Raw genomic sequence first — 25318 nt, 5'->3', positions numbered from 1 at the left:
AATGAGAGGACAGATACGCGTGTGAACAACAGGCAAAACGGTTCCACTAGTTACCAAAGCCACAAAGTCAAAATTGGCTATATCGTAGAAATTAATGAAAACAAAAACAAAATTTGGGGGTCTTAATTTAAGGTTAGGGTTAGGCATAAGGTTAGCTGTGTGGTTAAGGTTAGGTTTAAAATCCCATTTTAAGAAGATACATTGTAAAAATGGGCGGGGTTTATGACTTTGTGGCTGGGGTAAGTAGGGACGACCATTCACAACTCTTTTTATAAAGTGTTTTTTCTCAATGTTGCCGGGATGTCACGTGTCCCACTTATACAGTACAATCGTAACAACCTACTTACTACGAAACTTCAATTCGATAAAATAAGCCACACGTAGCAAATAAGTCATATTTTTTGTTAACCAAATTCGACACTTTCCATGACCTCCATACAAAAACTCCCCGCTTGGTGATCGAATAAAAAAATAAAACGCCACCTGCTGGAGAAGATAGATTTTGGCCCCAGATATGCCTCGCTTGGCCTTTTCCTCTGTACTAAAAGCGATACAGCTTTTGTCCAAAAAAATGAAAGGTATTTTTTTATTTATTTATTTTTTATTTTATTTTTTTTACATTTTAGCTAATCCTATTCGTTTTCCCAAACTTCATCTAATTATCCTAACCTGCTACGTAAATTCTCCTAACCTGGTAAGAAAAGTCAAATCTGGCAAAAGCTGTATCCCGTCTAGACAAAACCCTTCTCTCGCCACTGCAATACATGTAGACATGGGGCAGATAGAAAATGAACCAGTGCGACCGAAAATGGATGCCAAGGGTATTCTCCAACAGAACCGCGAGTTCCTGGACTTCTTCTGAGATATCGCTAAACCTGAACAAGAGATAAGGCTGAAAGCCATTGAAAATCTCATACAATATCTAAAGACCAGTGAAAGGGTTGGTGTTTTTGGGACAGCTCTCAGTTGCTAGCTGGCTACGGAGTTAGCTCGCTAATTAACATGTTTTTTATTTATTTTGTATTTCACCTTTATTTAACCAGGTAAGCCAGTTGAGAACAAGTTCTCATTTACAACTGCGACCTGGCCAAGATAAAGCAAAGCAGTGCGATAAAAACAACAACACAGAGTTACATATGGAATAAACAAAAACAAAACGTACAGTCCTCTGTAGCTCAGCTGGTAGAGCACGGCGCTTGTAACGCCAAGGTAGTGGGTTCGAACCCCGGGACCACCCATACACAAAAAAAAATGTATGCACGCATGACTGTAAGTCGCTTTGGATAAAAGCGTCTGCTAAATGGCATATTATTATTATTATTATTATAATAACACAATAGAAAATCTATATACAGTGTGTGCAAATGTAGTAAGTTATGGAGGTAAGGCAATAAATAGGCCATAGTGCAAAATAATTACAATTTAGTATTAACACTGGAGTGATAGATGTGCAGAAGATGATGTGCAAATAGAGATACTGGGGTGCAAATGAGCAAAATAGATAATGTAAATAACAATATGGGGTCTCCTGAGTGGCGCAGTGGTCTAAGGCACTGCATCGCAGTGCTAACTGTGCCACTAGAGATCCTGGTTCGAATCCAGGCTCTGTCGCAGCCGGCCGCGACCGGGAGACTCATGGGTGGCGCACAATTGGTCCAGGGTAGGGGAGGGAATGGCCGGCAGGGATGTAGCTCAGTTGATAGAGCATGGCGTTTGCAACGCCAGGGTTGTGGGTTCAATTCCCACGGGGGGCCAGTATATATAAAAAAATATGTATTCACTAACTGTAAGTCGCTCTGGATAAGAGCGTCTGCTAAATGACTAAAATGTAAATGTATATGGGGATGAGGTAGTTGGGTGGGCTAATTTCAGAATGGCTGTGTACAGGTGCAGTGATCGGTAAGCTGCTCTGACAACTGATGCTTAAAGTTAGTGAGGGAGTGTCTCCAGCTTCAGAGATTTTTGCAGTTCGTTTCAGTCATTTGCAGCAGAGAACTGGAAGGAATGGCAGCCAAAGGAGGTGTTGGCTTGGGGATGACCAGTGAGATAAAATTAACATAGCCTACTTATCTTGCTAAACTAACTAACGTTAGCTAGGCACATTGTGACATTTATGCTATTGGTGGGTGTTGCACTTTAGAAAAACCGGCAATAACGTTATCCATATCCAGTTTGATACAGCTGTAAACTAAACAACTTATTTCCCACCTGGCCATGTGTGTTGAGTTGAGAGTTTTGATTGCTGGAATGCTAACGTACTGAATTTATATACATTTGAGTTGCTGTCAAACTGTCTGATTAGAAGGTGTATGTGCCACCGCACATGTACATGTTACATTTATGGATCCATACAGTTCTTGACATTTAGCTATAATGTACAGTGAGGGAAAAAAGTATTTGATCCCCTGCTGATTTTGTACGTTTGCCCACTGACAAAGAAATGATCAGTCTATAATTTTAATGGTAGGTTTATTTGAACAGTGAGAGACAGAATAACAACAAAAAAATCCAGAAAAACGCATGTCAAAAATGTTATAAATTGATTTGCATTTGAATGAGGGAAATAAGTATTTGACCCCCTCTCAATCAGAAAGATTTCTAGCTCCAAGGTGTCTTTTATACAGGTAATGAGCTGAGATCAGGAGCACACTCTTAAAGGGAGTGCTCCTAATCTCAGTTTGTTACCTGTATAAAAGACACCTGTACACAGAAGCAATCAATCAATCAGATTCCAAACTATCCACCATGGCCAAGACCAAAGAGCTCTTCAAGGATGTCAGGGACAAGATTGTAGACCTACCCAAGACTGGAATGGGCTACAAGACCATCGCCAAGCAGCTTGGTGAGAAGGTGACAACAATTGGTGCGATTATTCGCAAATGGAAGAAACAAAAGAACTGTCAATCTCCCTCGGCTTGGGGCTCCATGCAAGATCTCACCTCGTGGAGTTGCAATGATCATGAGAACGGTGAGGAATCAGCCCAGAACTACACGGGAGGATCTTGTCAATGATCTCAAGGCAGCTGGGACCATAGTCACCAAGAAAACAATTGGTAACACACTACGCCGTGAAGGACTGAAATCCTGCAGCGCCCGCAAGGTCCCCCTGCTCAAAAAAGCACATATACAGGGCCGTCTGAAGTTTGCCAATGAACATCTGAATGATTCAGAGGAGACCTGGGTGAAAGTGTTGTGGTCAGATGAGACCAAAATCGAGCTCTTTGGCATCAACTCAACTCGCCGTGTTTGGAGGAGGAGGAATGCTGCCTATGACCCCAAAGAACACCATCCCCACCGTCAAACATGGAGGTGGAAACATTATGCTTTGGGGGTGTTTTTCTGCTAAGGGGACAGGACAACTTCACCGCATCAAAGGGACGATGGATGGGGACATGTACCGTCAAATCTTGGGTGAGAATCTCCTTCCCTCAGCCAGGGCATTGAAAATGGGTCGTGGATGGGTATTCCAGCATGACAATGACCCAAAACACACGGCCAAGGCAACAAAGGAGTGGCTCAAGAAGAAGCACATTAAGGTCCTGGAGTGGCCTAGCCAGTCTCCAGACCTTAATCCCATAGAAAATCTGTGGAGGGAGCTGAAGGTTTGAGTTGCAAAATGTCAGCCTCGAAACCTTAATGACTTGGAGAAAATCTGCAAAGAGGAGTGGGACAAAATCCCTCCTGAGATGTGTGCAAACCTGGTGGCCAACTACAAGAAACGTCTGACCTCTGTGATTGCCAACAAGGGTTTTGCCACCAAGTACTAGGTCATGTTTTGCAGAGGGGTCAAATACTTATTTCCCTCATTAAAATGCAAATCAATTTATAACATTTTTGACATGCGTTTTTCTGGATTTTTTTGTTGTTATTCTGTTTCTCACTGTTCAAATAAACCTACCATTAAAATTATAGACTGATAATTTCTTTGTCAGTGGGCAAAAGTACAAAATCAGCAGGGGATCAAATACTTTTTTCCCTCACTGTATGTGTTGTCTTTCCTTTCAAGTCAGATGAGTTGGCATACACCCTGAAGAGACTGGTGGATGGCTTGGCACACACTAGAGAGGCTGCCCGACCAGGCTTCAGTTTGGCTTTGGGACAGGTCTTGTCAAAAGTACTAATGGCTCACCAACATCCTATTTCTGTTTGTATATGTCTTACGAATGAGTTATGAAGGTGCTACTACATAACATATAAGAGGTTGTTACTGATGCATAATTTCTGTGATTGCTTTGGTTGTCAGGTACTGAGTGTGTTCGAGGAGGTACCTCTGCGTACAGCCTTTGATCAAATCAAAGAGAAGCACAACTTGGCGAAAGTGAAAAAGGTGAGCATGTGATGTGACTAAAGTTAGATGCTGTGTACCATGGTAAATATTTACTAGTCATTTCACTAACATCCATATACTTAATGTAATCAGCCAATGAAGGTCTCTATTTTGTACAGTATCTTATGTTGACGTTTATATTCATGTTGACAGAAACTTCATGTTGGCACTATGCATTCGGACAGGTAGCGTTCTCCTGGCATCCATCAAACCCAGATTTGTCCGTTGGACTGCCAGATGGTGAAGTGTAATTCATCACTCCAGAGAACGCGTTTCCACTTTTCCAGAGTCCAATGGTGGCAAGCTTTACACCACTCCAGCCGACATTCGGCATTGCGCATGGTGATCTTAGGCTTGTGTGTGGCTGCTCGGCCATGGAAACCCATTTCATGAAGCTCCCGACGAACAGTTATTGTGCTGACGTTGCTTCCAGAGGCAGTTTGGAACTCTGTGGTGAGTGTTGCAACCGAGGACAGACAATTTTTACATGCTACGCACTTCAGCACTCGGCGGTCCCGTTCTGTGAGCTTGTGTGGCCTACCACTTCGCAGCTGAGCTGTTGTTGCTCCTAGATGTTTCTACTTCACAATAACAGCACTTACAGTTGACCGGGGCAGCTCTAGCAGGTCAGAAATTTGTTGGAAAGGTGGTATCCTTCAGTAAGGCCATTCTACTGCCAATGTTTGTCTATGGAGATTGCATAGCTGTGTGCTCGATTTTATACACCTGTCAGCAACGGGTGTGGCTGAAATAGCAGAATCCACTAATTTGAAGGGGTGTCCACATACTTTTGTGTATATAGTGTATATCTAGATTTTTAAAAACGTTTACATTTACATTTAAGTCATTTAGCAGACGCTCTTATCCGACTTACAAATTGGTGCATTCAACTTAGGATAGCCAGTGGGACAACCACCCCTTTTTTTTATGGGGGGTGGGGGAGGGGGGGTAGAAGGATTACTCTACATAAGCTTTGTTACACAATTAAAGATCAGTACACTGCATTTCAAACAGGAATAATCTAATTAATTCAGGGCTTGTAAAAGGATATCTAGGCTAAATAAATATAAGACCCACTAATAATGTAATTATTTTATCAAAATAGTCTAACCTGCTTTTTTGTTTTTGCAATAATCACTGATCTGGCTTTTAAGTCTGTCTATGAAAATGCTATTGTTGTTACAAATGTAACCTGCACAATGCACATCCACTAATAATGACCACCTTCTTGTAACCGGCTTTGTAGAAAATGAACACAGGTCTCATAAACACTCAAGTACAAGCACACCTGCTAATGAGTCTTTATACAGTGCATTCAGAAAGTATTCGGACCCCTCCACTTTTTCCACATTTTGTTACGTTACAGCCTTATTCTAAAATTGATTATTGTTTTTTTACTCATCAATATACATAATGATACCCCATAATTACAAAGCAAAAACAGGTTTTTAGAAATTGTTGCAAATTTCCCAGATATGTGCCTCGACACAATCCTGTCTCGGAGCTCTACGGACAATTCCTTCGACCTCATGGCTAGGTTTTTGCTCAGACATGCACTGTCAACTGTGGGACATTATATAGACAGGTGTGTGCCTTTCCAAATCATGTCCAATCAATTGAATTTACCACAGGTGGACTCCCAAGTTGTAGAAACATCTCAAGGATGATCAATGGAAACAGGATGCACCTGAGCTCAATTTCGAGTCTCAAATTAAAGGGTCTGAATACTTATGTTAATAAGGTATTTCTGTTTTTTTATATTTAATAAATGTTTAAACATTGATAAAAACCTGTTTTCGCTTTGCCATTATAGGGTATTGTGTGTAGATTGATGAGGACATTTTTATTTATTTAATCCGATTTAGAATAAGGCTGTAACGTAACAAAATGTGGAAAAGGTCAAGGGGTCTGAATACTTTCCGAATGCACTGTATTTCAAGTCTAGCCAACTTGGATCTATTTGCTTGCTAACAAGATAGAATAACAGTTAAAACTGTTATGAATAGACCCTCCTGTCCGTCTCCAACTGTTTAAATAACAGCATGTTCTCTTTGTTTAGATATTGAAATCAAGTGGCCTTCCTGGATAAGAAGATGCCAATTCCTTATATAAATGAGTAAACTTACATTTTGTATTACTATATCATTTTTGTACAGTGGCTTGCGAAAGTATTCACCCCCCTTGGCATTTTTCCTATTTTGTTGCCTTACAACCTGGAATAAAAATTGATTTTTTGGGGGTTTGTATAATTTGATTTACACAACATGCCTACCACTTTGAAGATGCAAAATATTTTTTATTGTGAAACAAACAAGAAATAAGACAAAAAAACTGAAAACTTGAGCGTGCATAACTATTCACCCCCCCCCCCCAAAGTCAATACTTTGTAGAGCCACCTTTTGCAGCAATTACAGCTGCAAGTCTCTTGGGGTATGTCTCTATAAGCTTGGCACACTGGGATTTCTGGCCATTCTTCAAGGCAAAACTGCGGGTTACGCTAGTGTACAGCAATCTTGAAGTCATACCACAGATTCTCAATTGGATTGAGGTCTGGGCTTTGACTAGGCCATTCCAAGACATTTAAATGTTTCCCCTTAAACCACTCGAGTGTTGCTTTAGCAGTATGCTTAGAGTAATTGTCCTGCTTGAAGGTGAACCTCTGTCCCAGTCTTAAATCTCTGGAAGACTGAAACAGGTTTCCCTCAAGAATGTCCCTGTATTTAGCGCCATCCATCATTCCTTCAATTCTGACCAGTTTCCCAGTCCCTGCCGATGGAAAAACATCCCCACAGCATGATGCTGCCACCACCATGCTTCACTGTGGGGATGGTGTTCTCGGGGTGATGAGAGGTGTTGGGTTTGCACCAGACATAGCATTTTCCTTGATGGCCAAAAAACTCAATTTTAGTCTCATCTGACCAGATTACCTTCTTCCATATGTTTGGGGAGTCCCACATGCCTTTTGGCGAACACCAAATGTGTTTGCTTATTTCTTTCATTAAGCAATGGCATTTTCTGGCAACTCTTCCGTAAAGCCCAGCTCTGTGGAGTGTACGGCTTAAAGTGGTCCTATGGATAGATACACCAATCTCCGCTGTGGAGCTTTGCAGCTCCTTCAGGGTTATCTTTGGTCTCTTTGTTGCCTCTCTGATTAATGCCCTCCTTGCCTGGTCCGTGAGTTTTGGTGGGCGGCCCTCTCTTGGCAGGTTTGTTGTGGTGCCATATTCTTTCCATTTGTTAATAATGGATTTAATGGTGCTCTGTGGGATGTTCAAAGTTTCAGATATATTTTTATAACCCAACCCTGATCTGTACTTCTCCACAACTTTGTTCCTGACCTGTTTGGAGAGCTCTTTGGTCTTCATGGTGCTGCTGGCTTGGTGGTGCCCCTTGCTTAGTGGTGTTGCAGACTCTGGGGCCTTTCTGAACAGGTGTATATATACTGAGATCATGTGACACTTAGATTGCACACAGGTGGACTTTATTTAACTAATTATGTGACTTCTGAAGGTAATTGGTTGCACCAGATCTTATTTAGGGGCTTCATAGCAAAGGGGGTGAATACATATGCACACACCACTTTTCTGTTATTTATTTTTTTGAAACAAGTTATTTTTTTCATTTCACTTCACCAATTTGGACTATTTTGTGTATGTCCTTTACATGAAATCCAAATCCATTTAAATTACAGGTTGTAATGCAACAAAATAGGAAAAACGCCAAGGGGGATAAATACTTTTGCAAGGCACTGTACCAATATACCTGTGAGACTCCCAGGCAGACCAGGGTTAGGAACATAAATTGTATATTAATAATATTACATTGTACCCTCTATTCCTCGGATCTACAGAAAATGTTTATTCTGTTAGTTTTTTAGAATTTAATTTATTTAATGAATATTACTAACTTTTATTTATATTTTGAGATATGGCAGTGGACCCTCTGCAGTACCGGGTCCGCAGACACCACTTTGAAAACCCCTGCTCTAATACCATGTTTTGTGGCTCCATCTTTAACAGAAAGCCCAAAAGGGACAGAACCAGGAAAACCAAGGAGGACCAGGTGAGCCGACCGCTCCCAAGAAGAAGAAAGGATTCCTGCCCGAGACCAAGAAGAGAAAGAACCGCAAGAAGAAATTGCCTGTCTCTGAGCAGTGGGCAGCAGATGTCAACACAGTCCCCTTGGGGAAACCCAACAAGAGGAAACAGCCAGGAGGAGAGACACCTGGACTGGGCCCGGCCAAGAAGGCCAAGACGACACAGCCTGCAGGCAAACGGAAGAAGAAAAAGAAGCAGGGAGGAGAATAAAGTGGACTCTCTAGACCAGGGGTGTCAAAAGTCCGGCCCGCGGGACGGATCAGGCCCGCAAACGGGTTTAATCCGGCCCGCGAGATGATTTTGTAAAGTATAAAAATGCGCTGCAATTTTTCAATAAAATAAACTGCTGTTCCAATTGCGTCCACTGGATGGCGCAATAGCAATTGTGTTAAGCAAGCAAACTGTTTATACCGGGGCAGAGCAAGTAGGTCAAGTCTGTGTTTACTCACAGCCGAGACATCAGTGACGCTGCAGTGAAAGCTAGCTACCTCATTGCTAATGAAATCGCAGTGGCTTCAAAACCATTTAGTGAGGGTGAATTTGTAAAAACATGCATGATGAAGGCAGCTGAGATTGTGTGCCCTGAAAAGCGTCAGGCTTTTGTAAATATCAGCCTGACAAGAAACACAGTTGCAGACAGGATTTCCGATCTTTCAGTGGATTTGGACAGCCAGTTGAAGCAAAAGTAAAGTCATTTATTGCGTTTTCGGTTGCAATTGATGAAAGCACGGACATTACAGATGTTGCACAACTGGCCATTTTCATCCGCTGGAGTTGATGACACATTGACCGTCACCGAGGAGTTCGTGGAGTTGGTGCCGATGACAGATACAACGACAGCAGCTGATATTTTTACCGCACTCGTCGGCGCGCTGGACAGGGTCGGAGTGGACTGGTCCCGCGCTGTCAGCCTGGCTACAGATGGTGCGCCCTCAATGATCGGGAAAAAAGCAGGCGTTGTGACAAAGTTCAGAGAGAAAGTGCAATCTGCAAATGGAGGACGTGATATTTTGACTTTTCACTGTATTTTGCACCAGGAGGCTTTGTGTTGCAAGTCATTAAAGATGGATAACGTCATGAAGGTGGTCATCCAAACTGTTAATTTCATCCGATCCAGAAGCCTGAATCACCGTTAGTTTGACAGCCTTCTCAGAGAGAAAGACCACATCTATGGCCTGCCATACCACACTGAGGTAAGATGGTTAAGCCGAGGTGCTGAGGCGTTTCTTTGATTTACGAGAAGAAATTGAACAGTGTTAGAATTCCATTCCGCAGAATGGATGCAGGACCTTGCATTTATGGTGGATGTTACAGAGCACCTAAATAACTTGAACAAACAGCTGCAAGGGCGCAACAAAGTTGTCACGCAGTATTATGACAGCATACGTTCTTTCAAGTTGAAGCTGTCATTGTGGGAGACGCAACTTGCCGGTGGTGATGCAGCTCACTTCCCCTGTCTGAAAAATGTGTGCGCGACCCAACATGTGGCAGACATGAAGCGGTTCAAAGATAAAATAACGGGACTGTTACGGGAGTTTGAGCAACGCTTTCAGATTTTTGGTGAACTGGAGAAAGACTTCAACGTTTTTTGCTCGCCATTCACCGTGAATCCCTCTGATCTGCCCGTCAGCATCCAACTTGAAATAATAGACTTGCAGTGTGACTCGGATTTGAAGGGCAAATTTGGCGCAGCTGGCTTGGACACATTTAATCAGAATCTCTTGCCAGGTTACCCCAACTTGACAGCCCTCGCTGCAAAACTGTTGTGCATGTTTGGAACCACATATCTTTGTGAGCAAGTTTTCTCTGTAATGAGCATAAATAAAACAAAGCTGCGCTCAAGGCTCACGCACAAGCACTTGAATCACATCCTGAAGTTGGCTGCCACTCAGGATGTGACGCCTGATATTGATGCGCTGGTGAAAGCTAAAAGATGCCAGGTATCAGGAGTCAAATAAACTATGCAACCCCACTTAAAGTGCTACATGAGACACCCTGATATAGTTCTGTGATCTGTGATATACTTCTGTGAATCACTGAGGCATTGTGTGTTTGTGTGTTCTTTGTCCTCAGAACTTTCAAATAACTTGAGGTGTTTTATGATTAATAGTGATGTTGTGCTTTTGGACACACTGTCCTCAGGCTCCAGCTTTATGTTTATATGTTTTTATGTTGATGTGCTATTGTTTTTAATTGATTTTATTTTATTTGTATATTTAACCTATTCTACTCTGTGGTTCTTGCACTTGTTTGGGGAACAGGATTTCATTCTTTTTATCTACATTTCTGCCTGAGAAATGACCCCTGATATAGTTCTGTGATCTGTGAAACAGTTCTGTTAATCACTGAGGCATTGTGTGTTTGTGTTCTTTTTCTTTAGAATTTTCAAATAAACTTGACGTGTTTTATGATTAATAGTGATGTTGTGCTTGTACTATTTTGGACACACTGTCCTCAGGCTCCAGCTTTATGTTGTATGTTGATCGTATTAAAACAAAGAAAACAATCTGAAGTTGTTGTTTTTAAGTTATATATACCATGATTTTTCCGGTCCGGCCCACTTGGGAATAGATTTTCCTCCATGTGGCCCCTGAGCTAAAATGAGTTTGACACCCCTGCTCTAGACCGTATTTGTGTGTACACACTCGGGTTGTACAACTGATGTACAAACATATTTTGTTGTATCCCAGTTCAGTAAAATGCGTTGCACAACCTGTGTGTACAGGGCCAGAGAGAAAGCCTGTGTTGTGAAGATGGGGCCTCGTGCTCTGGTTTTGTAACTTTGCTCTACGAAGTGCTCCTGTTGATATCCTTTTCTTACAAAGGAATGGTGAGGTTTGTTAGTGGCCTTAGGCTGTGGACATTGCTAGATTGTCTCTTGTGCTCTTCAGGCTGTATGTTCCCTTTGCTTGCCTCCCTACCCCCTCCCGACACACCAGTGTGAATCTTATGCATAATGTTCTCTCATCTGGAGTGTTCACAAGCCTCTGAACTGATAAGATGTGTATTAAAATAATAATTGGGAATTGTTTTGTATAAAATGTCAATGTCCAATCCGATCACGCTTTGTCTGCTATGCACCATTTCAAGTCAATTTCGGATTTAGCCGACATATGCAACATTTTCCTTACATGCGTTCTCGGCGAACAAGGGAGCATTGCCTTTAAAAGATGCATAGCTGACATGGCGTAATCAGATTGAATCCCGGGCTTTGGCATTATGCTAGCAGACCTCAAGCCTATTGAATGTGTTGCACATGGTGAAATTATACAGCTTTTATTTATATAAAACATTTGTTACATAGGGTATTATTGAGTATGGCAAGTCGCAGAACAGAATTTGGGACTGTGTTCATTTGGTTGCTAGTTAATTTTTTTTCTTAGTAATTCTGCCAATACAGAGTTTCATCTCAGTCTGGTTCCATCTCAAACCTATGGAGCTGGGTCACTGTAGGCAGATGGAGATTCTCTGGTCTGTCCTGTTTATCCTCAGTACACTGTTGAAGAGACTGGAAGGGAAAGAGTGGTCCAATGAGGAATGGCCTGCGTTGCACCCATAGAGATAGAGACAGCATGGGCAGCACCATTGAGGCAATCTCCATTTTGAAATAGTCAATTTCCTTCTTCACGATTGGCTGATCCCTCCTGATGACCCAGTTGGACATGACGCCAACAAGGTCACCAGGAGGGATCAGCCAATGAAGTTGGAAGTCCCACCCAGTTGACTACATTCAAATGGTGGAAACCGTCAATGGCGCTGCCCACGCCAAAATGGCCTTTTGGCTACTAGAGGCCTCTATCATTCTCTATGGTTGCACCTCAGAAGGTAACGGGACAATACACTCCCAAGTTTGACATTTTTAGACCTCAAAATAGTCTAAGATGAGTCCATGACCCAAGCAATCAGTTGTGTAGACCCAGCTATATGCCTCAACCTCAAATAAATTGAAAGATACGTACAACAAATCTGGAAATAACATGGTTCGTTTCCATTCATTTTTGCTTGTGGATCTACAGCATGGATGACCTGTGACATGGACTCATCTTGACATTATGATTATTTTGAGGTCAGAAAACATCTGACAAACTTTGATTTTGGAGTGTGATATCCCTTTAAGATGGCGCCTGTAATAGTATAATTGGATTGTTACTGGATAGGTAAAGTTAAGGAGCCATTACAGATAAAAGTAATACTAGTTCATAGAGATGGGAGCTGTACTCACTTGCACTGCTGCTCAGGCTGGAGGACATGTAGCTGCTCCCGCCTCCAAAGGACCCACTGCCTCCACCTCCTCCTAACCCCAGACCCCCTCCAAAGCCACCTCCTAGGCCTCCACCCATGCCCATTCCGTAGCCACCGCCCAGACCCATCCCACTGCCTCCTCCTCCTCCCAGGGCCAGCCCAGCCCCACCGCCTCCTCCTCCCAGGGCCAGCCCAGCCCCACCTCCTCCTCCTCCCAGGGCCAGCCCAGCCCCACCTCCTCCTCCTCCCAGAGCCAGCCCAGCCCCACCTTCCCCTCCTCCAATGGCTGTCTTAGACATGTGCACGGTCACGCCTCCTCCTGACTTCAGTCTGAAACGATACGCATCACAAATACATTACTATCATAGATATAGGCGTAGTACTTCAGAGAGCGTCAATCAGCGCTTATATGGGTGAACATTTGGATGATGTATGAGACCCTACTCTCTTACCTGGTCTCCTCACTGTCCAGAAGCTTCTTGTATGCAGTGATCTCAACATCCAGAGACATTTTACTGGCCAGGAGTTCCTGGTACTCTTGACCATAGTGTGTTATTTGCTGTAAGAAGAGCATGATTCATGGGTAATACTGCACATGAAAGTGGCTCATATCAGTGTTGAAATTAGTGTATGTTTTTTAGCTGGTGTATACTTGTGGAGGACTCTGTACCCCATCCTTACCTTTCTGATGTCATCCAGCTGTGACTTGAGGGTCAGCACTTGCTCCAGATAGGTCTCTGTGTGGGAGCTGGAGTGGGACTCTGCCTCATCCACCTGAGATTCCAACTGGATGTTCTACAACGGGAGAGATCCGTCCTGAGTATTAACACACTGGTGAGCATTAGGTTGTCATGAGATACTACTGGGATACTTACCCTCATACTGTAATTTATTAAATCAATTAAACACATTTTCTTTGAGACAATGTATAATTCCAGTGAATTGCATATACAGCTCAGATTGGCTTTAGGATAGACAAGGTAATGTTCCTACCAGGGTCTTGAGCCTGTCGATCTCCCTCTGTAATGAGTCGATCTGGAGTTTGTACATGCGCAGCTCCTCCTTGGTTTGGGTCAGAGACTGGATACTGGGCTGGGATGTCATGGACATCATGGAGAGCTGGGATTTGAAATGATAAAAAGGAGATGTTACATTTTCATGGTGCCTTCACTAGTCTTAGAAGTCTAAGCAAACTTGAGAAATAAACATAACATTTGGGGTTGGATGATGAAGGCAATATAGGCTAAAACAGTGTATTCTGAGTGCAATACTAAGAACATCCACTCGGGGGAGACCGCAACACGGATAGGAATGAGAGATAATGGATGTTGTACTGGTTCCAATGGTGTTTGCAAAACCAGTTATAATTTTTGCAACTAGTTATCGGTAGATACTGCCTGGCACACTTGAGATAATGCCGTATGACGTTAACAATACTAGATGGAACAATAGACAAAATGCAGACTAGATACTGTCGGTCGCTGAAGGGTACATACACTGTCCTGCACAGACACCAGGGCGTCCTGCTTGCTGCGCTGGGCCAGGGCTTCGTAGTGGGCCTTGACGTCCGACAGGGCAGAGGTCAAGTCCTGGGCTTGGGCCGCGTTGTCCACCGAGATGGAGAAGGCTGACCTCACACTGCCCGTCACGATGTTCCTCACCTCCTTCACTTTCTACCACACAAAGCACAACAGGAAATGTGTTATGTCTAATGTGCAATTGATTTAATCTTCCTTGTGGCTATGGCAACATAATACAGCTTTTAAAATATGCGTAGTACTGTATATCTGAGCAGTGACAGACTCACAACTGAACTCTGAAAACACATTAGGCACAACATCTGTTGGGCATGTTGCCTTTATTTGAACACTTCCCAATATCGCTTAGGTAAATGTACCGTACTCTTTTTTGATCCCCATGTATACTGTAATCTACTGCAACGGTGTTGTTAGACTAATAGACCCACACTGTCCCTCCTGTGTACCAATTAAGCCATTTTAGGATGCAGATAGTGTACTGAGAGAGTCACACAGGATCTGTAATGTGAATGAATAATGTTGTGAACACTTATGGAAGGTCTGGGTTCAGCAGCGGTGATCATCTGGGTGATTTTAGTGAGAGCGAGAGAGAGAGAAGCAGCAGTGCTTAGTGTTGAGTGCTGGCTGTCAGCTTGTCTGAATCTCCATAATTGATGGAGAGACATTTTAATGCAGTGCCTGGGCAAGGGAGCATCTCCAGAGGGCTAAGGAAGGAATGCTTTTACTGGTGGAGTACAGGAGCAGACAAGGAACAGTGCATATGTAGAATTCTAATACAAATGTGAACCAAGAGGAAAAAAACGTTTACAATTTTTCATGTTTCCTGTGAGAAAGTTATTCTCTTGAGTTTTCCAGTAAAAGAGTTTGTCATCATATACTCACAGTGTCATACACCTGCTTTGAGAGACCGATCTGATCTTCCAGTCCGCCAATGTTGGTTTGAAGCTCGAAAATGCTCAGGTAGAGATTGTCCACCTCCTGTTAAAGCATGAGAGTAGTGTTTTTAGTAGCCATAACAGAATGTGATTCATTATTTCAATTGTTTGAATAATCCTTTGGTAGTTTCATAACACCATGATGTATCCATACCTCTTTGAATGTGGTCCAGTCCATCTCTAATGACTTGGTTTGGGCTGTCTCCTCCTCAAACCTTTCAACATAAAACCAATAGAAGGTTTTATATCAATTAACTTTCAGTCAAATATATGCATTAGGTTTCATATATCATCAATGGCTACAATTCTGCTTCATGAGTTTAAAGGATAATATATTGTGTACTCGGCTGAAACAAATGTGGGTATTTGTTATTCATTTTCGCAGCATCAATTGAATCTCAAGTTGTGTGTTGGTAGGATGCAGATTCTCTTTGGATCAAAAGTCTAAAGAATCTGCTGCTGGAGACAATGAAGGCTATTATTGGATTTTGCACCAACTGAGCATTAAATGCACTGATCTGCTGAGGTAATTATAAAGCAAAGTCACCACATTTACATGAGGCTGAGAGCTTTCTCTCCTCAGACCTGGTGCAGCAGGCAGGTCAGTGACTTATTAAACACTAGACCCCACTGTATGTACTGTATTGTGGATTCACTGCATTGTGTAATGTGTGGTGTTGTGGGGACACTATTAACTGTACTGTATCGTGTATATAGTCTATGTACTGTATTGTGTATATAGTATATGTACTGTGTTGTGTATATAGTCTATGTACTGTATTGTGTATATAGTCTATGTACTGAATTGTGTATATAGTATATGTACTGTATTGTGTATATAGTCTATGTACTGTATTGTGTATATAGTCTATGTACTGAATTGTGGGGTCACTATACTCACTGGATTGTGTATTATAAGGTCTATGTTTATTTCATTATGGTGCCACTGTATTGTGAGGTAATCTACCCTAACCCTACGCTAACCCACCCACCTGCTTTGGACATCGTGGATGATGCTCTTGTAGTGCTCAATCTCAGCAACGATGGCCTCCTTGGTGGCGGACAGGCCATCAATCTGGGTCTTGTAGGTACCGATGGCAGAGGTGAGCAGGATGGAGGTGCTGGCAGGGCCGCTCTGCTCCGGGTTGGTGAACATGGCGATCTTGGTCCTCAGCACAGCGTTGGTCTGCTCCAGAGAGCGAGCCTGGGGACCACAGACCATCGGAGAGAAAGAGAGAGAGAGGGAGGCCAGATCGATGAATACAGTACACACATAGAAATACAGTCTGGTGTTCCTCTTCAAGAATGGGTCTGAATTTCAATGAGCTTGATTGCTTTTGGACATTGATGTTCATTCCAGTGGGTCTGTTCTTTTGTATTTAGTCAGATCAAATCATGTGCACAAAATACACTGAGTGAACAAAACATTAAGAACACTGCTCTTTCCATGACAGACTGACCAGGTGAAAGCTATGCTCCCTTATTGATGTCACTTGTTAAATCCACTTCAATCAGTGTAGATGAAAGATGAAGGGGAGGAGACAGGATAAAGAAGGATTTTTAAGCCTTGAGACATGGATTGTGTATGTGTGCCATTCAGATTGTGAATAGGCAAGACAAAATATTTAAGTGCCTTTGAACGGGGTATGGTAGTAGGTGCCAGGCACACCGGTTTCAGTGAGTCAAGAACTGCAACGCTGCTGGGTTTTTCACGCTCAACTGTTTCCCGTCTGAATCAAGAATGGTCCACCACCCAATGGACATTCAGCCAACTTGGCACAACTGTGGGAACCATTGGAGTCAACATGGGCCAGCATCCCTGTGGAACGCTTTCGACACCTTGTAGAGTCCATGCCCCAACGAATTGAGGCTGTTCTGAGGGCAAAAGGGGGTGCAACTCAATATTATGACGGTGTTCCTAATGTTTTGTACACTCAGTGTACAACCGATAACAATGTTGACTGCCTACATGAGCATTGCTGTCAATTCCAAAACCAGGACAATCTAATACTATCCTCAACTGGTTTAAGCACAAACATAAATTATGCATAGGTCAATCCACATCTGTATGAGAAATCCTCCTAGGTTATAAAAGGTCACGCCCTGAGAGGATTAGGGTGTGTAGGATGTTGATGGGTAGAGGATACTGATCAACATAATGTTCATTAATTTGATCAAGCAGAAGTACATAGAGTTTAATTAATTTGGTGGTTCGAGTACAAATTAAGAAGAAGCATAGCTAATTATTGTATTCTTAAAGTGCACTTAAAATATTAATGTGTAATGGTTTAAAATTAATGAATTAATTAAATGAATTAATGAAAAGTCTGAAGCATAGTGGCTAAATACCAACATAAATGTTCATTGATGATTAATTATAGACATTAAAGATATTGCCTGTATGCCGTGTGTAATGTTTGCGTGACATACCTTGTCAATGAAGGTGGCAAACTTGTCATTGAGGACCTGCAGCTCCTCCTTCTCCTTTAGGCGGGTCACCTGGACTGTGTCAAGGGAGGGCAGCGAGGGGTCGATGCTAGGCACGGGGCTGATACCACCCACGTCACCACCCACTGCGGCGGTGGAGCTTAGGAAAGACGGGTTGAAGCCATAGTCTCCGATCTTGAAGACGCGGCCGCCCAAGCGAGCCCTGAGTGGGGCCACGCCGGACCTGAACCCTGCTGCACTGACACCTCCACCCCCGGCTCCTAGAGCCAGGGCACGTCCACCCATTCCCATGCCCATCCCAAGACCGCCTCCACCTCCACCACCCATTCCCAACCCCATACCTCTCCCATTTCCCATCCCCATGCCTAGCCCCATCCCGAGCCCTCCTCTCATACCGAGTCCCGCTCTTCCACCCCCGCACATTCCAAAAGATCTGGAGAGGGCCATTCCGGCCCCTCCGCCGCCACCTCCACCACTCCTGCCCCCAGAGAAGAGCCTGTTGCCCCCATAGGTGGCCCCGAACCTCACCGCCCCGCCACTGATTCTCAGGTTAGTCTCCGCCATTTTAGCAGCAGCCTCAAAGCTGGGGTGTCCAAGCTCAGAGTGCTATAGTCACAGGCAGACAGACTGCCAGGCTCCTAGTGTTTTATATACACTAGGGCCCTGTAAGGGGGAAGCTGGCCTCCCAGGCTACCCATTCCCTGGGGAGGTGGCTCACGTCACTGCAGGTAGCTGGGCTCACAGGCAGGACAGAGTCTGCCCGACAGGCACTCTACTCCCACAAAAGTGTCAGGAGTGATACTGCTGCCCCCCAGGCACTGATGTCTTTCCAGAAGCTCAGCCTCCCTGACTCATGTTGCCTTTGCACTGGATGGATGTTTATCATGGGTTTTCTCCACACCAAGGCTTCACTTACCACGGCTGTTAAATTGCCTGGCAAGGACTGATCTCCGTTTTATCTTCGAATGTCGTCCTATCGAGCCCTCATTCTTTTGAGATTTTACCGCTTCACTGAGGGCTTCGCTCATAAATCATTCCCTGGGCTTTGCCTGTGAGGGGATGGTGAATATTATATCACTGAACATTCTTGGATGAGCATCCCCTAAGGATGAGTAGCAGGGCTTTTGACAGAGGCATATGGTATGCAACATGCTGGAACAGACTATATAGGAGCTTTAGCATTCAACCCACCAGGTGGGTGATAGTGGATGGGGCGGGTATCCACTCCATACAATGTACAGTAAAAAAGCTGTAAACACCTAGAAAAGTGCATTCCAAACCGATCATCTTTCTTCATGTAAAATTGTTCAGTTCTAGGTAATCTCCTTTGTCCACTCCATTGAGGTCAAACTTGTCCATACCCATATCAGCCCTAAAAAGAGTAATCAACTAAACATGCAGCTCGCTTTGAGTTTTCACCTTCCTTATAACCTTGTAATGCAAATCCAATCACAAAGAGTAAATAGCAGGGATCTATTTGTCCCAACAGTCCCCAAGATTAGTCTGGGGCCAGCTCTGCTGAGAGACTCCCAGCAGCAGTGTGTCCAATAGGAGCTGGAGCCCAGCCAGGGATGAGGGCCCCAGGGCTTGTCTTTGAGGAGACAATTAGGAACATGCTCTCCTGGCACCTGGCCATGGGCCCCAGTCTCACTGGGAGTGACTGCTCCTGGCCCGCCGCCATAGACTCCTCTTAGAGGAGAACCTGTCAAAGCACTCAACTCCCCAATGAGCCAGCCAATCAGAAGAGTGGTAGGCGTGGCATTAGACTCAATTAAGTCAAGGGTAGGGCTGTGATTATGGGTAGAGCCAAGGTTCTTTGAGAGGATCCATTCTACCCTCAAAGTGAAGCTCAGAATGCATTGGGGGTTTCCAATGTCACAATGTTAAATTATGTTACAGGGTACATATTAAAAAATAGTTTGTTTTGAGGTATAAAAAGAGACATAAAATGTCACTTGCATTACAAAGAAAAAAAGCATTAAGAAACATTTGTTTATGATTCCCGATTTATTACATTTCAGAGGATACATTATAAATACTGAAAATGCTAAATTAAGACCCACAGCTACCATCTGGCACATGAAAGTTAATGAAATCTGGAAGAGTGCATTATTACAAACCAAACGCTGATTAGGATGTCCTTTATATCAACTACCAATACAAATACATCATTTAAATGAAACTATGTAACTCTGATAATAATGATTTGTGTCTATTTTTTAATTGCAACAGATTACAACTTAAGCCTCTTGCCACACTTTTAACAAAGCCAAAAGCCTGAAGTAGGTTTGTGAAACCTTGTCAAACATGACTTAAAAGCTATATTTGATAGCTCCTGTAAAACTTTGTAAAAGGGTGCTATACATAGCACATGCCAATCAGAGTCTAGTTCCTCTCAAGGTATCTTCCGACTTCTACTTGCTCTTCGTTTGAAAGCGTTGTCGAAATAAAATAAAATAGATTGACACTAAGAGGAATGCATGGTCGCCAGAGCATATTACATAAAATGTGCTATGTCACCCATTTCAAGCCTAACAGTAGCTACTGAATGATGTATAAAGTGAATCTTGTTATGTGGTACTGGTTTTAAAGTAACTGTCCAGTGTTTTCAGATTTCTATTAAATATGACCTATAATTATTTACAATATGAGTGAAATAGTTTTCCTTCCAAATAAGTGTAATTAAGTATGTTAAAAAGCAGTTTTTCTATGTTGGAATGGTGTGGGTGTACCCCAACAACAGAATGGTGCGCATATCACTATTAAAAATATTCATGCGGGTAGACTGTTGATTGGCCAGCTCATCCTCCTCAGGAAGATGACATCATCCTCTATAAGGAAATAGCAAGCATTCTTTAAAATGGTCTGTTTGAGATACAAGTTTGAGGTTTATTTTTATGCTTTGGTCACAAATACGAGTATAGGATGAGTCAACAACATTATTTGGGTATGAGATAACATAATATGAACTTTTAAAAGTGAGATTTTCACTGGACAGTTACTTTTAAAAGGGTTGAGTGAACATGTGGGAATAGTCCTTTAGGTAGAAATCTAATTCTACAATTTGCAAGTTCAGGAGTAGAATAGTAGTTGTAGAAATAAATACTTTAGAATACTTTAAGGACAACTAGCAATTTACATCTACACAAGGAAATATATGAATGTACAGTATCTACATTTCAGCAATATGGACAGCGCTCTTTCTAGTGGACATCATTATCCTTCACCCATAGGCTTTCTTCAATTTACAATACTTTACCAAATGGTCCTTTGCTGAAATTATCCCACAAATATATTCTAATATACTGAATTATTCTACTTTTATACACGATTTATAAACGTGGCACAGATATTAATCCACTGAGTGTGATTTATGATGAAATGGCAAACATAGTTCCTTGAGGTCATAGTGTTTGTTTTTGTGCCATATTGCTTATCCCAGTTTATCCCAAATTGACGTTGAGAGTTTCTTTCAGTCAGTTACAGCTGAACGATAACGTGGATATGTTGTCTATTTACAAAGTCCCAACATTTTCAACTGCAGCGTTATCAAGACAAGACGACCGTTTCCAGGACTTGTCCATCTCCTTGCTCAATGTGTGCCATATCCAATTCTGACTCATTCTTTGCAATGGGTAAGGTATCAGGGTCCTCCTGAATGTGACAACTGGTATTTTGGACAACGCAGTGTGGCTGGTGTTCGCTATCTGGAGGCGACGGTCGGACAATAATGCATGGTCTCGTGGGTTCTCTCTTCGCCTTGGTGGACGGGCTGCGGTTGTCACGCTCGTATTCCTCCTGGGCACGCTGGATCTTCCTGTTCTTCATCCTCCTCTTGTTAAAGTGAAATGCTGCCAGGGAAACCAATATTATCCCAATGATCATGGCCAACAGCACCATGAGCGCAAAGGTCGAGGAGAACGGTTGGAAGAAGCGGTCCATTTGGTCCATGCAGGTGCTGTTGGTTTGGGAAGCCCCGTTGTATATGCACAGTGGTATGGAGAGACTCACATCCTCGGACTCCTTGGTTGTCATTTCGTTGGGGTTTGATTTTCACTTCGGGGTGGTAGGCTAATGTCCTCCTCTCCAACCTCAGTGCGACGAGGCAAATGGAATCAAACGCCTTGATTGTCCCATTAGATTTACCTAAATGGAAATTAAAACCCCTTTGAGATCAGTAGCAAAATGTTACTATACAATACGCCAATGACATTGAGTAGGGGGACTTACATTAGCCTATATGCCCTCCGTGTATAGGCTCACCATTCATGGCACGCCCGATTAAATAATTGAAATAATTGAAAGGACTATTAGGCGTGCGTAATTGCGCGTCAATTTTGAGATAACAACAAATTCATGGCTCTAATGAACAGAAATCAGAATTATTATTATATTTGGACGACAGAGACATGATTAAATTCCATACAATTCCAATCAATTTACCGCAAAAGTTCCCATGTGAATAGTTTCAATATGAGAAAATGGAAAGGATGCATTTAAGCCCTGCATCTGCAGCATATCTTATATCATATACTACAATTCTTATAGCCCAATTAAACGAATTTCCTTACATGAAACACAAGACATGGTCATTACCATGACGTAGGGTAATTTCAAGAGACAGACATTTAACAGAACAATAGGAACGTAACCAATTTCAGACTGTTTGAGGGGAAAATATATGATTTAATCTCTTACCTGGTGATACTGTCTAGTCGAAGCCGTTTCAGAGTCGAGGACCGGCCGGAGTGACGATATGGGGAGCGGAGAGAATTCTCATGGATCACAATGACGTAGCCTAGCACACAATGCAAAAGCTGTACTCTGTTCTTTTTACAGTCTATGGTTCACACACACACACACACACACACACACACACACACACACACACACACACACACACACACACACACACACACACACACACACACACACACAGTGGATGCACATCTGTGTTCCACATTCATCCCTTGAGTCTACATCGCCTCTTACAGGCTCCTCTGCTTCTGAAAAGCATAGAGGAAATTAAAGTAGAACATCAAGGGTATAACAACAGATACGCGAACAATAAACGGAACAATTTTGGGTAATATATTCAGGCGAAAAACTGAGTCCACATACAGTACCTATGCGCCTTGAACACCTACTTACTTTCTATTAGTCATCACATGCGTGCATGCACTTCAGCACTAGCATGTAAAATAGTGTGGAGCTGTTCCTGCGCTAGTGGTGCTGAAATCATCCGCACAACCATAGTCAGTCGATTTACGACTATCAACATTTAATTTCGCGCACTTTAAAATTTTCACATGATCATGCCTTAAATTGCTAAAACAAAGCTTTTGACCTTAAATGCGCAATCTGCAGTTACTACATCTATTTTTGGAGTTATAAATTAAAGATACTGTAAGCACTCATTGATTCTTGAAGAATAGTACACAAATGCATCATGAGCTTATTTTAACTGTCTAACCCCATCAGAACCCCAAATATATATATATATATATATGTATATATATATATATATATATATATTTTACTTCAATGTTTGTTAACAAAGTAAATGTAAACAAACACTATACAACCTCAAAACATGGTTAAAACTATAATTGTGATATCATGGATGGTCAGTCCTTGCATCCATAGCTCTGTCTATGAATTTGAGAGTATTTACATTTCACCAACCCCATCCCTCTGCTTTTTGTCGAAACAGGGGCAGAGAAATGACTGTTATTGTTTCAACTTTTGATTGCCCCTATAAGTTGACCTTATTTAAATGCATTCGGACTGCCATGGTGATGCAGTTTGGCTAAAAACATAAAGCTGGTGTCAAAGGAATTGATAAGAGATTGACATTCATAATGAGGGAGAAAGCTGGAAAACCTCTAAATCAATCCCTTCACATCATAAGTCAACATGAAGTATCCTATTGGTTAACAATACTGTAATCACTGGACTGTATTTGCAGTAGGCTAAATCAGCATTTCCTTGTCAAGAGAGGTTACTGACTCAATTTGACACAGCCAGTTACGTTAGTAGGGTAGGCCTACATGGCCCATTGCAAAAATGCTAGACTTGGCCGACAGCAAAGGCCGACATTAGAACAAGAGTATACTCCATAAACCATGTTCTGAGGTTAAAATAGAGATAGTGGTTACATTTATCCATCCCCATCCCTCAGCTTTTTACCTAAACAGTGGCGGGGATTACACTTTGATGTTTTAACTGCGGATTGCCCCTTTACTCCTATGAATACACTCTAGAGAAGCCACAGAGAACAACATTACAGTCATTACTGTGCACCCTCAGGATAACAAACCAGACCTCATAATAACATCAACAAGGTCATTTGGAAAATAAAAGTCTACAAATGGAACCGTCTACTCAATGCTATGCCAATGTGATATGCTATGGCAATGGTATTTGGAGGAATGGTTATTTTCTACCCCTCTACACTATTATAAGGGCCAGTTGAGATGCAGTGGTTATACTGAGACAAAGAGACGTTGATAATACAGTGCCTTCAGAAATTATTCATACCCCTTGACTTATTCCACATTTTGTTGTGTTACAGCCTGAATTCAAAATGGATTCAAACATTTAAAGAAAATGTTCACCCATCTACACACAATACCTCATAATGACAGTGAAAACATGTTTTTAAGAAATGTTTGCTAATTTATTTAAAATGAAATCTCATTTATATTAGTATTCACACCCCTTTGCTATGACACTCCAAATTGAGCTCAGGTGCATCCAACTTCCTTTGATCATCCTTGAGACGTCTCTACTGTCACGTATACTCCCCCTCTGGCCTCTAGGTCACCAGGCTACTCTTTATTATGCACATCTGTCACCATCGTTACGCGCACCAGCGCCTCATCAGACTCACCTGGACTCCATCACCTCCCCTATATATGTCATTCCATTTGGTTCCTTCCCTAGGCGTTATTGATTCTGTTACTCTGTTCCTGTCTGTACGCTACTCTTGTTTTATTTTATATTTATTTATCATGAAATGCACTCCCTGTACTTGCTTCGCGACTCCCAGCGTACATTGTTACAGAATAACGCCTCTCCAAAGGGAAGCATCAGGGAGTGTTTTTTGTTTTTGTTGGTGACGTCGGGTCCGGGTGCGGCTGCCGAAGCAACCGGCGATGCCTCAGCTGGCTCGTCAGGCTTCCATGCCTCGTTTGGCTCGTCAGGCGTCCGTTTTCGAAGCTACCGGGGATGCCTCAGCCGGCTCGACAGGCTCCCACGCCTCAGCAGAGGTGAACGGTTCGCTCCTGATCCCCGGGATCGTCTCTTTGGTAGGCGTCCTGCGGCTAGAGCACCGTGTCAGGGAGGGGGATACTGTCACGTATACTCCGCCTCTAAGTCACCAGGCTACTCTTTATTACGCACACCTGTCACCAGCGCCTCATCAGACTCACCTGGACTCCATCACCTTCCTTACCTCCCCTATATATGTCATTCCATTCGGTTCCTTCCCTAGGCGTTATTGATTCGGTTCCTGTCTGTAAGCTACTCTTGTTTTATTTCATGTTTATTTATCATTAAATGAACTCCCTATACTTGCTTCCCGACTCCCAGCGTACATTGTTACAGCTACAACTTGATTGGAGGCCACCTGTGGCCAATTCAATTGTTTGGACATGATTTAGAAAGAAACACACCTGTCTATATAAGATCCCACAGTGCATGTCAGAGCAGAAACTGAGGCATATATCT

At 42.7% G+C, this 25318-nt stretch overlaps 2 protein-coding genes and 2 long non-coding RNA genes across 6 annotated transcripts; 2 read left to right on the top strand and 2 right to left on the bottom strand.

The window, feature by feature from the left end:
* Window positions 1–677: 677 nt before the first annotated feature.
* Window positions 678–4555, top strand: LOC121574412. Of its 2 annotated transcripts, XR_006002189.2 has the most exons (4): window positions 678–940; window positions 4007–4114; window positions 4244–4327; window positions 4513–4555. It is a non-coding gene; the product is annotated as an uncharacterized LOC121574412 (long non-coding RNA). The 2 variants fall into 2 exon arrangements; XR_006002188.2 differs by lacking the exon at window positions 678–940 and having other exon boundaries at window positions 3943–4114.
* Window positions 4556–4740: 185 nt separating this feature from the next.
* LOC121574413 lies at window positions 4741–8438 on the top strand. The gene is made up of 2 exons (XR_006002190.1): window positions 4741–4780; window positions 8347–8438. It is a non-coding gene; the product is annotated as an uncharacterized LOC121574413 (long non-coding RNA).
* A 3246-nt stretch (window positions 8439–11684) lies between these two features.
* LOC121574414 (thread biopolymer filament subunit alpha-like) lies at window positions 11685–18240 on the bottom strand. The gene is made up of 10 exons (XM_041887037.2): window positions 17570–18240; window positions 16132–16343; window positions 15294–15354; window positions 15087–15182; window positions 14163–14339; window positions 13660–13785; window positions 13348–13461; window positions 13119–13225; window positions 12647–12996; window positions 11685–11932 (listed from the first exon to the last, which is right to left on the bottom strand). Exons 1-10 carry the CDS (start codon window positions 18149–18151, stop codon window positions 11913–11915), a joined length of 1845 nt encoding a protein of 614 aa, XP_041742971.1. The 5' UTR covers window positions 18152–18240; the 3' UTR covers window positions 11685–11912.
* Window positions 18241–20261: 2021 nt separating this feature from the next.
* LOC121574415 (uncharacterized protein C11orf87 homolog) lies at window positions 20262–22780 on the bottom strand. Of its 2 annotated transcripts, XM_041887039.2 has the most exons (3): window positions 22739–22780; window positions 22286–22385; window positions 20262–21733 (listed from the first exon to the last, which is right to left on the bottom strand). In XM_041887039.2, exon 3 carries the CDS (start codon window positions 21620–21622, stop codon window positions 21137–21139), a length of 486 nt encoding a protein of 161 aa, XP_041742973.1. In that variant the 5' UTR covers window positions 21623–21733; window positions 22286–22385; window positions 22739–22780; the 3' UTR covers window positions 20262–21136. The 2 variants fall into 2 exon arrangements, with proteins under 2 accessions (XP_041742973.1, XP_041742972.1); XM_041887038.2 differs by lacking the exon at window positions 22739–22780 and having other exon boundaries at window positions 22286–22451.
* Between the last annotated feature and the right edge of the window lie 2538 nt (window positions 22781–25318).

The sequence above is a fragment of the Coregonus clupeaformis genome, chromosome 9, assembly GCF_020615455.1.
Source record: "Coregonus clupeaformis isolate EN_2021a chromosome 9, ASM2061545v1, whole genome shotgun sequence".
Taxonomy (NCBI): domain Eukaryota; kingdom Metazoa; phylum Chordata; class Actinopteri; order Salmoniformes; family Salmonidae; genus Coregonus; species Coregonus clupeaformis.
Note: the sequence above shows the minus strand (reverse complement) of the source record. Positions and strands in the feature narration are given on the sequence as shown.